Source organism: Hoplias malabaricus, chromosome 3, assembly GCF_029633855.1.
Source record: "Hoplias malabaricus isolate fHopMal1 chromosome 3, fHopMal1.hap1, whole genome shotgun sequence".
Taxonomy (NCBI): domain Eukaryota; kingdom Metazoa; phylum Chordata; class Actinopteri; order Characiformes; family Erythrinidae; genus Hoplias; species Hoplias malabaricus.
In genome coordinates this window covers 52,145,209-52,161,500 of record NC_089802.1, presented here as the reverse complement: position 1 = coordinate 52,161,500, position 16,292 = coordinate 52,145,209, and the positions used below count along the sequence as shown (strand labels likewise).

Below are 16,292 nucleotides of genomic sequence, written 5' to 3'. Positions count from 1 at the left end.
TGAAGGCCAGCCAGAAAGTTCTTTACACACATTCTGACAAGCTCACACACATTACAATAATCAATACAACACATACACCCCCACACACATATACACACACACACACACAAACCTATTTATACATATAGGTATAAACAAAATACCTATATATTATGTATATAATATACCTAATATAAGTAAAATGATCAATACAATAAAATTAAAACAACACAAATCAGAACATTTATCATGAACATGCAAAAAAAAATGAAGACAAACAAAGGTAATTGTGATTCTGTCACTATCTTCAACACACACACAAATGCTAATTAGTCACTGAGCCACTGACAGTATTGATCATTATTCACTCCCCATCTCCCAGATTTACACACACACACACACACACACACACACATCCTTGTATCCTTGATAATGAGGGGGAATGGTTGCGAGTATCTTTTGAGGGTAGATAACGAAAAGGTCAAAGAGCTGCTGTTGGCGAGACAGAAACAAACTCACAAAGAAGACAACTGTGACATAAACAAGCCTCGGAAAAATAGAAGAGAAAACTGTAGGCCAGTCTATACAGAGCCATTCCCTCATTATCAATTTACTGAAATCCTGGCATAAAGCACAATATACGCTCTTTTACATGAGATATCGGAGAATACTAATCAAAAACACTGTCTACTGGTGTAAAATAGGCATTTGCATTTTTGTGACAATATTTTAAAAGAAATTAATTTGTGCAGGGCCTTTAACTCTATTCAAGCATAATTGATCATTAGTTTACTGTAATGCTTTAGTTTGCTTCCAGTAACCTGGTGAAGACCTGTATCTGTATTTAGCAGCATTATGTCAGGAGCATGAGAAAATCAAGATAAATGTGTCAAGCTTTTTGGCCTACACACTTTTGATATGGTATACCTCATCAGCAGAACGGGGGGGAAATATATGTAATGAATATTTATCACACTGTATTTCAAAAAATATAGAAAAATTTAATGCAATAATTCAGTTCTTTTTATAATGTTATTAGAAATATTTATGTAACATAGACCTACCTTATTTATTTGTGTTTTGCTTTGTTATTTGGCTTTTGGCTCCCTGAACTATGAAGTTCCAACTGTGACAAGTTTGGGTCAAAATACTACAAAATACAGCATTGTCCTCCCCGTCTAAACAACTCTCTTGGAATGACAGGTTTCAGCATCTGTTCCTTTATATGAGAATTAGCCACAGCTCATCAGAGCCCAGTGGTGAAGACAAAGGACAAGAAGCTATAAATGTTAGCCATTTAACTTGATTATCACGTAATTATAATTTCTCCATGCTTGTGTCTGTTTTTCTCCTTTTAACCCTTAGCTTTTCATACTGAAACACAGCCCTGTGTTCGGACAGATGCAATTCTGTGTCTGCTTTCCAGGTAAGATGCTTCCAGACTTAACAGACTTACTTTCTGTTAGCATATCAAAAATACAGACACACTTGTCCCTTATGTTAGTTGGTGTTCTGAAAACTATTGTCATACAATTGTATTTAATTATAGTGCCATGGAGTTTCAACGCTGAAAATTCCTAAGATCTAAAAAAAATGCTTTTGCTAAAATTGGTCCAAAGGGGAAATTGGTTAAAACCCACTGGAAAAGCTGCAACGCTCAGAGTTTACAGTTGCAGTCACACATTGTCCAGCATTGCCCCCTAATGGTGAGTTACTGGAAAGAATAAGATTTATCATGTTTGTAGTTTGACAAAATATAGTGTAATGGTATAAAACACACACACACACACACACACACACACACACATATATATATATAAAGAGAGAGAGAGAGCTCTGATTCTATATTTAAACTCTTCCGCAACTATGCATCAAGGTATGTTTTTCTTTGTGATATATCTTTTCTTAATCGTACAACTGACTGTAATGTTCTGCTCATTTAGGCATTTATGTCTCATACACAGAGATACACATTAAAAAGTAATGCAGTCAGAGAGATGAATACTCAGGCCAAACAGCGTACCAACACACCAAATTTTAAAGACAAGCCTTGTAGACCGTATTAATGTCCAAATTTCCCCGAGTTAATAATACAAAATTCTTAAATCCCAGATATATGTGGCTACAGACTTATTATTCAGTAAACGTACGTGGCAAGCCCTAGTGAAGCCCTTATGAAGACACGACGACACTTTATAGCCATCATTTATTTATTTATATATTTCTGATAGGGGTGAGAGTTACACACTGTGAACTGTGAGTCTTGGTCTGCCATATTGGCTCAAACACAGCACGGTTTCCATTGCATCGGGAGGCTCCAGTGAGAGTCGGAATGGCGGTATTTTCTCGTTCATTTAAAGCGTTCCTGGCGCTGAGGTTGATGAGGATAATATGAGTTTGTCCACCAAGCGGCGCTCTGTGGCCAACATTTTGGCTGTAGACAAAGATGGCGGTACGGAAGAAAGACGGCGGCCCGAATGTAAAATATTTCGAAGCGTCTGATACCGTCTCCCAGTTCGACAATGTCCGAGTGTGGCTGGGCAAGAATTATAAAAAGGTACAGCTCACTTATATCCATTTAAAAGAAAAGACTACACGCTGGTATATATTCATGGTGAAACAGGGAGCGTGATGAGAGGAGGCAGAAAGCGGTGTACAGGAGAAAGAGAGAGAGATAGAGGAGGGAGGCAGCGATGGAGAGAGAAATCCAGCTGTTTAAATCCACTGAGGAGAAATGAAACAATAGAAGATGCCGAGCAAACGCTTTAGGAAACAGACACAGGCCCCGGTCAAATCCCCAGCGTTTAGATGATTTTCCAAGTGATTTCATATTTCCATAATAAGTCCATCCATGTTTAATAGGATTTTGAGAAGGGGCAGGACGTGTTTTTTCTTTATCTGTGGAGGGTGAAGCTAGCAGGCTAACGGCACTGCAGTGTGTGCCTCTTTCATCCGTCCAGATGTGCTTCTTTACCTCACACAGCTACATGAGGACTTTTTAGACATACAATCCTGCGTGTTTCCAGTGAATTGGAGCAGATGAAGGTCTTGTGATTTTGTGGCCCCCTTCTGCCCCTCCTCTCTCTCATTCACTGGTACAGTCAAATGGGGCACTCCATGACTGGGGTGCCATTGAACCTTTAAAAAAACCTTTAATATTTATTAGCGTTTTTCCAAATGGAATCTAAGAAAAAGTATTAAATCTAGATATCTGATCCTTCAGAAACCCTCTCAAGAATAAAATGAATAAAGTGGCTTAAACGAATTAAAGGGTTAAACCCAGGTTGAGTCAGTTTGTTTGTTTACTTGCATAAAATAATTTAACACACAAAATATTGTTTCTTACCATGAACTCTAGCGGCAAGAGACAATTTAATCAAATTAATTATTTAGTTGGATTCTGTTATTTGAAGTCTGGTCCTTTCAAAGTGACATTTTTGATCAGTGTCTCACTGATAGTAGCAATAAAAATATATATGTACATGGGTGTAAAATGGATTTAGGTGTTAAAGGTGCACTGGGCTATTTTATTACATTTTCTGGCTAGTACAAACAGTAAATTATGAAGAAAATGTTTCTAAAAAGAGTTATTTTAGCAGTGGTATCAGCTCAAGTGCATTCTGTGGCTGAGAAACTTGTTTGAGTGTATGTTGATGTGGTTTGCTTGCTTGACCACTGGAGGGGCCCTTGAGTTGTTTAAACATTTTGAATTATTATAGTTCATATAATGTGTAATTATAGTGGATGGGGACAGGCAAAAGTTCCAGTAGGTAAAAGACACTTTTCAAAAAGACCTTATTAAGCATTCATATTTTGAAAGGTAATAGCAGTGCAACTGAAGTGTTACACCAATCACAGAACAGGTGTGTAACATTAATCTGTATGCAAGAAGGAATACAAGCAAGCAGAGCAGTATAGAGCTCTGAGTGAAACTATCAAATTTAACCCATCTACATAAACATTCTAAATAAAAATGTATAAATAAAGGTATTACAGTGTGCTTTAATTACTTTGTTCACTCTATTTATTTCGAATCAGAAACGACCATAAAACCTTATCTGGGGAAACCAGCTGTGCACAGTAATAACCTTGTAGCAACAAATAGTAATTGTTATTGATATCTAGATAAGGTTGCATTGGTGAGTATCCTTAATGATCAGGTTTAGCTCTGAACAGGCTACTTTCTGTTCTTTTTTGATTACTGCAAGGTTTGTTGTCTTTTACAAACGATCTCACACAAAGTATAAGTACCAGGGAATACAGGAAGTGTAGAAGGTATATAAATATGATAAATATAACTGGTCAAACTGAATGGGACATGACTTAGTCTGTGCTTCTGTTGCAGCAAACAAAGTTTCAAGATAAATATCCTGTACTGTTATTTAACCATCCTCCCTTTGTCTTGCCTTTATATCTCTAAATACAATAGAAATATGGCCTGTTATTAACCGTATTTCCTCCCATTACCTGTTTAATGATTATGTGTTTGTAGTACATTCAAGCGGAGCCCCCCACCAACAAGTCTTTGTCCAGTCTGGTTGTTCAGCTGCTGCAGTTTCAGGAGGAAGTGTTCGGCCGACATGTCAGCAACCCTCCTCTTACAAAGCTACCGGTACTCACACACATTCCCTTCATTTATACAATATAAAACACTCTTGTCCCCATAAACAAAGCTCTACTTCTATTTCTCCATCCTTTTTTTTCCAGATGAAGTGTTTTCTGGATTTTAAAGCTGGAGGAGCTCTGTGTCACATACTTGCTGCTGCCTACAAGTTTAAAAGTGACCAGGGATGGTGAGATAATTTTTTTTCTGTCTAAATGTGTGTGAAATATGCAGTTCTGTATTATTAACAATCAAAATGAAAAAAATATTTTCCTTTTCCTCTCAGGAGGAGGTTTGACTTCCAGAATCCTTCAAGAATGGACCGGAATGTTGAGATGTTTATGACCATAGAGAAATCTTTGGTTCAGGTGAGATTGTATTTCCGTGTCTGCCATGTCTTTCTCTTTCTGAGACAATTTTATCTTTAATTTTTTTCATCTTTCCCTCAAGTAAGATTCTCTTTTAAAAAAAATAGAAATAAATCACTGTTTTCCGTGCTTTCTTTTTCATTCTGTTCTTTCTGTCGTGTGTTTCTTTATTTTTCTCAAGGATTCTATATTTTGATATTTAGTTTTTCGTATTCTGACTGTATTTTCTTTGTCAAATTGATGAAATGTTTATAGTCCATATAGATTTATTTATAAAATTGAATCCTTTTTTCTGTTTTCAGAATAACTGTCTGACTCGGCCTGTGATTTACCTGAGCTCAGAGATTGAGCCCAAGCTGCTAGGGAAACTGAAGGACATCATTAAACGCCACCAGGTATCACTTTAGATTTGTGTGTGGATGTGTATGAAAGAGAGCGTGACAGTAAGAGACAGAGAATATTTAGAATATTTACTGAATGTATTTCTGATGATTTTATTTTGTATTGTGTGTGTGTGTGTGTGTTTGTGTGTCTCAGGGCTCAGTTACCGAAGATAAACAGTCTAGTTCTCATGTGGTAGTGCCCATTCCTTCGAGTCTAGAGGAGGGTGAGTGAGTTAGAATTGCAACAGTTGGGCTAAGTGTTACAAAGTCACAGATTGATTTTACAGATTTCTAAATAATGGTTTGTTATATATTGTTTTTAAAGTGAAACGTAGTTTTGAATGGTCAGCTGTCAACTGATATCAACTTTTGTGTGGTACAGAGGAGTGGGTCCGTCCTGTTATGAAGAGAGATAAACAGATGCTGCTACACTGGGGCTATTGGCCTGACAGGCAAGGCTTCACACGTACACGTATGCACACACGGATATATAAATAGTTTAATTTTTGTTAAATATATTGTTGTGTCTTATTGTTTAGTTATGATACATGGATCTCAGCCAGTGAAGTGGAGGCAGTGGTGGAGGATCCACCCAGTCCTGAGAAACCCAGGAAGGTCTTAACTTTGTTTTCTTCATTTCTGTTTCTTTTGATGTCTCTCCCTGATTTTGTTGTATAAACATGAAAATATAACATATCATCTGTTCAATGTAAATGAAATATTTAATAAGGAACAATGTTTGTTATTTGTTCTGGCTTGTTCTAGGACTGTAACAGAATGGACTCCAAAAATAGGGCACTATATAATAAAATAGTATAAGTTCAGATATAGCATTTTTCTGTTATCTTTTATTTTGTGGTTTCAGAGTACCTCGTGTTTTTGCTTGTCAGCCAGTCACAAATCTAATTCATCCCCTATGTCCATGTCTGTTTGTGTAAGTGTAGGTTCATGCTAAGTGGATTCTGGATTTAGACCAGTATAATGAGTGGATGAATGAGGAAGACTATGAGGTTGGTGAAGGAGGCACAAGGAGGAAGAGGATCTCGGCCAAGACGCTGACGGACGAAGTAAGTGCTCCAGATGAGAGAAGAGATAAAAAACCTGGCAATGCCAAGAAAAGAAAGCGCTCACCTTCTCCATCCCCAACTCCTCCTCCACAAGAGAGCAAGAAGAAAAACACCAAGAAAGGGTATGAAAGAGAAAGATGTAATCTCTCTGTCACATATCCCGTGTTATCAATCTGTCATACAGCAACCTGGCTTGAGGAGTATTCACTTGTTTGTGATATATGTTTGAAGGCCCACTACTCCATACACTAAGTCAAAGCGAGGCCAGAGGGAAGAGGAACAGGAAGATCTAACGAAAGACCTGGATGAGCCATCACCTATTCCTGCAGCAGAAGACGGCTCCCAAAATAAAACAGGTAACAACTGTACAGAATTAAATACATATAATTTGCACACTGTTGTTATTTAGTTTCATAATATAGGTCTTTGCAGTAATGTCACAGAAGGCTGAAATTTGCATCTGAGCTCAAGGCTGATACTTCTCACTCTTACTGATTATTGTTTCTGCAGGTTGACAGATTAATCACTATCAAAATATCCAACCAAATAAATTATTTAGGGATGCACCAGTTGTAAAACGACATGGTCGGCTCCAAGTTTAGTCTCTTTAAGGTCCAGTTGGCTGATGGCCTATATTACCACTGAATTTGATCAATTTTATTAAATCCCTCTGTGGGCTAATTAACACATGAAATACACTGTCACATTTGCAGCATTTTCTGTTGTCGGTGTTGCAGTATATAAATTATTAATAATGCAATATATGTATTATTTATTTAACTGCCACAAGCTTGTACAAGAGATGCCTGTTTAAAATAATAGGGGATATTCTGTTTAACACAATGAAGCTTTTTGATGCAGGAGTAGCATTAATAAATAACCTGATTCTGGTCATGCATCCCTAAAAGTTTTGATTAAAATAATGTGGGCTAATCTTTAACTCATCACTTTACTGATTCATTAATGAGTTTGAACTATAGTGCAAGTTGTTTCAAATATTTAACAGTGTAATTAATATATTACTAGTTTGTTTCATATTGTGCAACCTTAACATACACACACAAACACACAATCACAGTAATGAACTAAAATAGCACTTGTCGTCTACTCATACGTGTTACACTATAGATTGTTTTAAACAAGCTCTTTGTGTGTGTATATAGTGACCAAGAAGGACTCAGACTCAACTCCAGTGAAGGGTGGGACTGACCTGGGTCAGTACATTTATTAGTGTATCTGCCCCTGTGTTTGCCACCTGTGTGTCCAATAGCTGTGTGTACTGATAGTGATTTCAGAACTATTCTCCTGGAGCATTAACCATTGCTTCTCTCTGCAGATGAACAAGAGGATGAGTCTATGGAGACAGTGGGAAAGGTATAATCTTTGTTTTTCCTCAGCTGAAACACTTGGCTAAAAACATGAATACCTGCAATATCACAATGCAACGAATCAGGTCAATATTACTAAAGCTTTAATAAAACCTTCATCCGAGAGTAAACAAAATTCCAAAACATTTGTACACTACTGCTGCAGATCCTTTTTTTGTATTTTGTATATATTCTATATTTTATATTTTTTAATCTTTCCTCTTATTGGAACATCATATATGTGTGTGTGTGAATAGGAAGAAGAGGAGGGTTCCCCCAGTGTGAAGGGAGAGCCAGTTAAAGGTTCTGATCTCCATGAGGATAACGTTACAGAGCAAACTCACCATATCATTATCCCCAGCTATGCTGCCTGGTTCGACTACAACAGGTACTCCATCATTCATCATCTCACAGCATGTCATGTGCTATCAACATTGTATTGCTTAAAGCTAATATTGAGATCTACACTCTCTCTCTCTCCTTTAGTGTTCATGCTATAGAGCGCAGAGCTCTGCCTGAGTTCTTCAATGGAAAAAACAAGTCAAAGACCCCTGAAATGTAAGTACGCATTAGCAAGTGCCTTTTTGATTATATGTGCACATTAATTTAAAAATGTGTAAAGGTGTGCAAAAGATAAATAAAGGTTCTTAATATAAATATATAATAAATTGTGTTCTTTTCCTTCCTTCTCTGATTCTTTTTTATTGCAGTTATCTGGCTTATCGTAACTTCATGATTGACACATATCGACTGAATCCACAGGAGTATTTGACGTCTACAGCTTGCCGTAGAAACCTTGCGGGAGATGTATGTGCCATCATGAGGTCAGAAGGAGACATTTACACAACTTCAAAAATATAAATGGGATTTAAATCATTTTCAGTTCAAAGAGGACAGTTAAAATGGAAGAATCGAGGGATTTATATGATAAAGACGAGAAGAAATTAGAAGAAACTTTAACCTTGATTGTGTGATTTTGTTTGTGGATGTTCACAGGGTTCATGCATTTTTGGAGCAATGGGGTTTGATTAATTATCAGGTGGATTCAGAGAGCCGCCCCACTCCGATGGGACCACCCCCCACATCTCACTTTCATGTTTTAGCAGACACACCATCCAGCCTTGTACCACTTCAACCTAAAGCTTCTCAGGTGCTCATGCACACATGCACCTTGATATTTTAATTCTGAGAATTATTATCTGTAACTTCTATGATGCTAATATGTAATTATGTAGTTAAGGTCTTAGAGGAGCGGAAGTGTGAACACACATACAGACCCTTGACCCTCGTAGAATAAATTGTTTGCCACAAATGACCCATTATAATGTATATATTTCCTGCTGAGCCTTTGATCTTTTCTTTGCTCCATAGACTCCGTCCTCCCAGCAGATGCTGTCCTTCCCAGACAAAGTGAAAGATAAGCCAACAGACCTGCAAAACTTTGGGCTACGGACAGATATGTACAGCAAAAAGAGTGGCCCAGGAAAGGTATGGCTTTTGTGGCTGCAGTGCAGTGGTCTTTTGAAATATGGAGATAAATAAGAGAAATTTGGGAAAAATGTTCAGTGTGTTTTAGGCATGGGGCGGCACATGTGTAGTGGCACCCGTCAGGACTGGTCGGATTTTCCAGAACATTACCAGCTGCTTTCACACATGCGCCCAATCAGACATAACCAGATTTAATAGTTATAATACTAATAATAAGAAGAATAATAAGGAGATAAAATTTGTAAGTCATGTGGATCATAAACTTGTAATTATAAGAGAGTAAGCAGTGTCTTTTTGCAGGGTAAAAATGCAGCAAGTGCTACACGGGAATGGACTGAACAGGAGACTCTGCTACTACTGGAGGTATTCTATGCACATACCACACGCATCAGATCTTCCCTACACTTTCTTTCATCCATGTGCTTTAAACCCTCCTCTGTGTGCTGTGTCTTCAGGGTTTGGAGATGTACAAGGATGACTGGAACAAGGTTTCAGAGCATGTAGGTAGTCGTACACAAGACGAGTGTATTCTTCACTTCTTGCGGTTGCCTATCGAAGACCCCTATCTAGAGGAAAGCTCCTCTTCTCTTGGTCCATTAGCCTATCAGCCGGTCCCATTCAGCCAGGCAGGAAACCCAGTCATGAGCACCGTGGCCTTCCTCGCTTCAGTGGTCGACCCACGAGTGGCCTCCGCTGCAGCCAAGTCTGCTTTAGGTGAGAGGTCAAATGTCTGAGTGTGTGAAGGAGATTTGCATTGCCAGTTGTTTGGGAGTAAAACCGATGCTACGCTTTGTCTGTCCATGAAACTGCCATTAAATATAACTGTTGCAGACAGAAAAAACAGTGTATGCGATATAATGTGTCTAAGTACTGGGATTCTAATTTACAGTACATTTATAGAATATTTATGATTAAATTAAAGTGTGTTTATATATGATATTAGTAAAAATCCATACCAAACACTTATAACACACAAATAGGAAGGAAAATTGTGGTCTGTTGCTTGCAAGCCAACAGTTAAATCATAAGTGTGCATACTATAATAGCATCAGGGTCCTGGAGTTGTAAGTTCAAACATAGCCTCATGACACTGTCAGTGAAGAGATTGTGTTCTCTCTGTGTCTGAGTGGGTTTCCTCCATGTACTCAGATTTCTTCCCTCAGTCAAAAAAAACTGTTGGTAGATTGATTGGCTGTGAAAAAGTGTCCAGATGCGTGTGTCTGTGTGTGAGTGACCTGTTGAGTGTATCTCCTGTTGTGCACTGGTGCATTATCCAGGGTTTGTTCCTGCCTTGTGCCAAAAGATTCCCTGTAGACCCCAGACTTGCCGTGACCCTAAAATGGCTGCAGCTGTTACAGAATGTGAATGAATGAATAAACAAATATATTAATTTCAAGTCATACATAAAGGTTTTATAAGTGTAGTCTTATTCTAAAATAGTATCAATAGATTTATTTTGAATTTATTATGAATCCATTGAGTATGTATAATGTTACTATAGATCTTGTAAAAAATGTTTTATAAGGGCAATTATATGAAGTACATGGTTACTATGTAGAGATACTGTTTGCTCATGATGTGTGTGTGTGTGTGTGTGTGTGTGTGGGGCAGAGGAGTTCTCTCGTATGAAAGAAGAAGTTCCTGCAGCGCTGGTGGAGGCACACGTTCGTCGGGTGGAGGAGGCAGCCAGAGTGAGCGGCAGACCAGACCCTCTTTATGGACTGGAGGGTAGTGGCATTGCTGGAACTGGTCTGGAGGATTCAGAGAAGCCTGGTAACTCACATGCACAGTTTAATTCTTTTTTTTACGTATCATTTATTAGTTAATCTTACTATTTCCGCAAATTAGCCCACATTTTCTGTACAACTAAAACTGGTTATTTAAAGTTATTAAATACATGAAATCAGATCACTTAGAAAAGTATGCGTGAAACTGGAGGGAGGATCCTTGCAGTTTAAATATATTTACACTTTTTTTTTAAATCAAACTAATGCAGCAGAGGAGAGCAGTGAGGAGAGCAAGAGCAGTGATGGTCAACCCAGTGAAGACAAGAGAGAGAGTAAGGTAATAACCGCACCTGATTTGTCATGTAGTGCATGCATCTGTAAGTGATCTGTGAATTTCTACAATCTTGTTGACGTACTGAATATATGTGTTATTTCTTTTAAATACATGTGTCTTTTTGGTGACCCAGGAGGGAAAGGAAGGAGGAAGTGAAGAGGAAGAGAAGCAGGGAGAAAATGGAAAGAAGGAAGAAGAAAGACCAAGAGAAGGAGAGACAGAAAGAGAGGCAGAAAAGACAGACTCAGAGATGGGTACGTTTGTGCAACCGTAGGAGAAGATAAATTAGAAATGGTTGTTCCTTAATAACCAATTTAATACTTAAATTCTACCTTGATTTAGGTGATGCAGAGAAGGAAAAAGAAGGGAAGGAGGGATCAGAGGAGGGCCAGAGGGAAGGAGAGAGTGAGGGAGAGAGGAAAGCCAAGGTAGAAAGGGATGTTGGGGAGGGAAACCTGGCCACAGCAGCCGCCTCGGCCCTCGCTGCTGCTGCTGTCAAAGCAAAGGTGAGTGGCTCTATAGAAATGTGAATACAGACAAATGATTTTGAAAGAGTTGAGCATTTAATGTTAACATAGTATACATTGATTAATCTTAAAACCTATTTTTAAAGAACCACTAGGTAGTATTTTTACTTTCAATGTACAGCTTTGATATCATTGTGTTGCTTCACTGACCTATTATAGGTAGACAAGTGTTAATAGAGCCTTTGTCATTGTTACTCTGGGTCTCCCCCCACCTCCACCTCCCTCGTGATTTCAGGACAGTGCTATAACAGTGACTTCCACTGTGGAAACTCTTGGGCAAGCCCAGAAATAAAAATACTAAATGTTAACTAACGTTCCTTTAAGATGCTGTTATTAATTATTCAATAACCAATTTAAAACTGATTTGTAAAATGAGCAGTTTTGTAAATGTGAACTTGAATGAACCTCCCTTTCATTGGGTAGCACTTGGCTGCAGTTGAAGAGAGGAAAATCAAGTCTCTGGTTGCTCTGCTGGTTGAGACTCAGATGAAAAAGCTTGAAATCAAACTGAGACACTTTGAGGAGCTGGAGACTATCATGGATCGTGAGCGAGAGGCAGTAAGTCATAATGGATGTTTGTTTTCCTAAGAGACTGAAATATACTCAGATCAGTAATTGAAAGGTCTTTGACAGGGTTAGTCATTTGGGATGTATTTATGTTATTTTTTTGTGGTGTAGTTGGAATACCAGAGGCAGCAGCTCCTTGCAGATCGTCAGTCGTTCCACATGGAGCAGCTGAAGTACGCGGAGATGAGAGCTCGGCAGCAGCACTTCCAGCAGATCCAGCACCAGCACCATAGCAACCAGCCTGGAAACCAACCTGGCAATGCTCCACCTGCGCCCCACCAATCAGCTCCTAACACTAGTGCCCCACCTGCCACACCTAGTCCCGCCCCAGCAACATCTACCAACGCCCCAAGTGAAGCTCCTCCCCCCTCAGCCTCTCACACCTCTCCACCCAACAGCACACAGACTGGAGCAGTGCACGGTGAGAGAATATGAACATGCCAACTCACAACACACACACTACATGCATTAATACTATGTGCATAATAGATTCATGTTTTCATTCATGACCATTATCAGTTACTGATGATACAGTGTTAAAGTTTGGTGTTAATTAAGGCTATTTGGCTTGTACTGAGTGCATCAATGATGTTCCTTGCTCTTATCCTTCTTTCTTTATGCTCCATTTCCTCCCATGTTTTTCTCAGACTCCAGCGCTCCACTAGCAGGGGATTCCCTCCAACCCAATGTCCCGGTACCCCCACCACAGTAAAGAGAGAGAGAAAGTTTGAGGGATTTTAGGAAGTGGAAGGAAAAAGAAAAGAGATTGAGACAGGGAAACAAAGGGAAGAACATGTAGATTTTATCTTTGAATTCGTTCTTTTTTTTTTTGGGAGAAAATTAGTTCTCAGTAAAAAATATTATTACCAACATCTTAACAGAAAGACTGATTCAGCATGACACGAGACCTCCACTCGAATCAGTGCAGCCGTAGAGAGCTATTTGGACCCACCCCTGTTAAACAGCCAGAAAAGAAACCGCACAAAACAAGCCACGTTTCTGGCCTAGACATATCGGGGAAAATCTACACTCAGAATGGAGATGAACATTGTTCTTCAGCATCACTTTGCATCACACCACCAGAAGCAGTATTGAAGGGCCTTGTGGGATTCATAGTCAGGTTCCAGCCTTTTCCCGGTCAGTGTTTACTGAGCCCTTCACTAGACTACAGAATTCAGAAAGACACTTCAGTGTAGGTACTTCCACCTGTAATCAAAAAAAAGGAGAATAGCTGCACTTTTTAGAATGTTTCCCCCCATTTTTACTTTTGGAGAAGTATAATTGAACTGAAGCACTTAATAGTCCTCTAGCAGTCTCCTTTCTGTCACTTAATCTTTGTATTCATGTAATAGAAGCACTCGATTTGGAAAGAATTTGAAACAAAACTTGACTTTCTATTTGTTATTCTGTATGTGTGACTTGGTTTTACTCTCGGGACAATGTGAAAGCTTTAGTGGGTTGGCCGGTTGTGCTTACATTGACCTTTTTTTAACGTACAAGTAACTTTTAGCATGACAAAAAAGAGGGCAACAAAATAGTGTTAAAGATGTTTGTTTGCCTTGTATGAAAATTGTCTTTGACTGTAGATAAATCATGTACTGTAAACTTGGAGAGTCTGTTATAAGCTCATAACCTTTCAACTCCGAGTGTTTATGTGTGTGTTTGTTTGCAGTGAGCTCAGAAGAGGTTACCCCGCAGTTCATTTCATCCCAGTTCAAAACCATGAACGTTTATCCATCTTGATAGGTTTTTTAATTTTATTTTATTTTTAGAAAAGAGCAGCTGTCTTGCCTTATGTGGTCAGCTTACTCCACTGTGTGAAAGACGACTGCTTTGAGTTTACTGATTCATTTCAGGTTAACTGACCAATTTTATTGGGTGAAAACTTGGCTTTGAATTGCGGGGGATATTTTTGTTTCTATGTCTGGAAAGTTTAGTGAAGATAAAGTGGATTGTGTATGATAATGAAAAATACAGGTAGAATTAGTGAAATTGTAATACGAAATATTTTAACGACATACAAAAGTCATATCACAGTGTATTTCATTTTTTTTCTTGTCAGACTGATGAAGCAGAATGTGTGTGTATGTGCATGTGTCTGTTGATTAACAGGCCAAACCCACATAAAGCATAGACTAAATGAAGGAAAAAGCCTTTGATTTCATTATGTGATGACTATCTGAACAGTACAAACAAGGGATTTCAACATTACATTTGCAGTTGTATTTTGTGTATCTTCATATTGTATTCTTCCTATTTTTGTATTTTTATATGTTTTTTTCCACAATGATCATGATTGCAGTATTGCTGTTAACATATTACACGTGTAACTTTACTCTTTCTCATTGTGAACATGTTTGTGTTACTAAACTGTCAATGTGGAATTGTCATTCTTTATCATTAGACTGGACTATGTGTGTCTGTGTTATGCCCTCAATTATTTGCCATACATTTCTTTATTTAAGTTCTTCTGCCTTTCATGTGCCATGTGCTTGTGTGTGTGTGTATATATATATATATATATATATATATATATATACATATATATATATATAATATGCCAAAAACTCACTACTGAACACCACAGTTCATATCACATTCCCACAGCAATGCAGTTTACATTTCTACACAGGCACGCTAAACTCAAAACTCAAATAAATATGCAGCAGTCAAACTGTTACGCACACACTCACACACACCACAGGACTCATTACCAGTGTTACACACCTAAACATGAAATCTTTCATATCGCCGGCTTTTCTTTTCCATTGTGTGACACTAGTGGTATATTAAATAGTCTATCTATGTATTCCTTTGTCTCTCTTTTTTTTTTCTTTTAAACAATGGTGCGAAAACCTTAAGAATTGTGTGTACAGTGTTAGAATGCTTTTGGACGTGTTCTTGGCTGATTTGCAGGTTAAAATGGATCAACCACCTGTTTGCTCAACAGACTGGTTAGTTAAGAATGCATCAGTTTTAGATTCAGAATTACATCCATATGTCTTGAACAATAAAATGTCATTAATTATCAGTGTCAACTGTTGAGTTTTTTTTTTTTACTTAAATTGTGACATATTTTAAACTGATGCCCCCCCACCCAGTATATTTTAAATAAATGTGTACTTAAAGCTGCAGATAAGCATATTTGAATTTGTTCCTTGTTCAGGATGTTAACTTATTTTCACAAGAAAGTCAAAATTTGTAATTGCGATCAAATTTAGAAATTATCCACTCGTAGCAGCACAACAAAAACTAACACGTCTATATCACTGCAGCGCTGAGAATGATCCACCACCCAAATCCTAACTGCTCTGTGGGGGACGTGACCATCAAAGAACAGGGTGAATCTGGGTGAACAACAAGTGGACTACAGTCTAATTGTAGAACTACAACCTGCTGGACCTTGGAGCTGAGAGAATGAACTGTGAGTGTAGGAACAATAAAGTGGTCATAAAGTTAGGTTGATTGATGATGTGCACACAGTAAAGAGTAATAGCGGCAAAACGGCCACTAGGGGGCAATAGTGTCCTCTTTTTGCTTGAGTACTTGCTTAGGTCTCATTCTCTGGTTCAGTGGCCGTCCCCCAGACCTTCACAATGAACTAACACCCTGGACCAGTTCTAAAGGTTAGGTCTGTGCCCCCCTAGTGGAGCTCTGACTTAGTAAAACTCTGTGAAATACTGGTCAAGATCAAGTTATGATTCTTCTTGTTGTTATTATTAGTAGGGGTAGATTTAATTTAAAATATATTAATAATTTTATCAAAATATAAAACTGTATCAGGGTGTATTTTTTTCCTCTGGTAAAGCAGAATAGGCCAAACATGCTGTTTGATATGACTAAACCAGCACAGCTTAATTTTGTTACCAGTTAATAGGTTTA

General features: G+C 38.2%; 1 protein-coding gene across 1 annotated transcript; it reads left to right on the top strand.

The window, feature by feature from the left end:
- Window positions 1–2,403: 2,403 nt before the first annotated feature.
- smarcc2 (SWI/SNF related, matrix associated, actin dependent regulator of chromatin, subfamily c, member 2) lies at window positions 2,404–15,502 on the top strand. The gene is made up of 26 exons (XM_066664516.1): window positions 2,404–2,536; window positions 4,472–4,591; window positions 4,687–4,772; window positions 4,869–4,950; window positions 5,253–5,345; window positions 5,488–5,557; window positions 5,716–5,785; window positions 5,873–5,948; window positions 6,278–6,522; window positions 6,632–6,756; window positions 7,564–7,614; window positions 7,737–7,774; window positions 8,025–8,155; window positions 8,254–8,325; window positions 8,478–8,591; window positions 8,764–8,917; window positions 9,139–9,255; window positions 9,556–9,618; window positions 9,711–9,969; window positions 10,867–11,028; window positions 11,252–11,319; window positions 11,450–11,570; window positions 11,659–11,822; window positions 12,267–12,401; window positions 12,522–12,831; window positions 13,058–15,502. Exons 1-26 carry the CDS (start codon window positions 2,426–2,428, stop codon window positions 13,120–13,122), a joined length of 3,102 nt encoding a protein of 1,033 aa, XP_066520613.1. The 5' UTR covers window positions 2,404–2,425; the 3' UTR covers window positions 13,123–15,502.
- The last annotated feature ends 790 nt before the right edge of the window (window positions 15,503–16,292 follow it).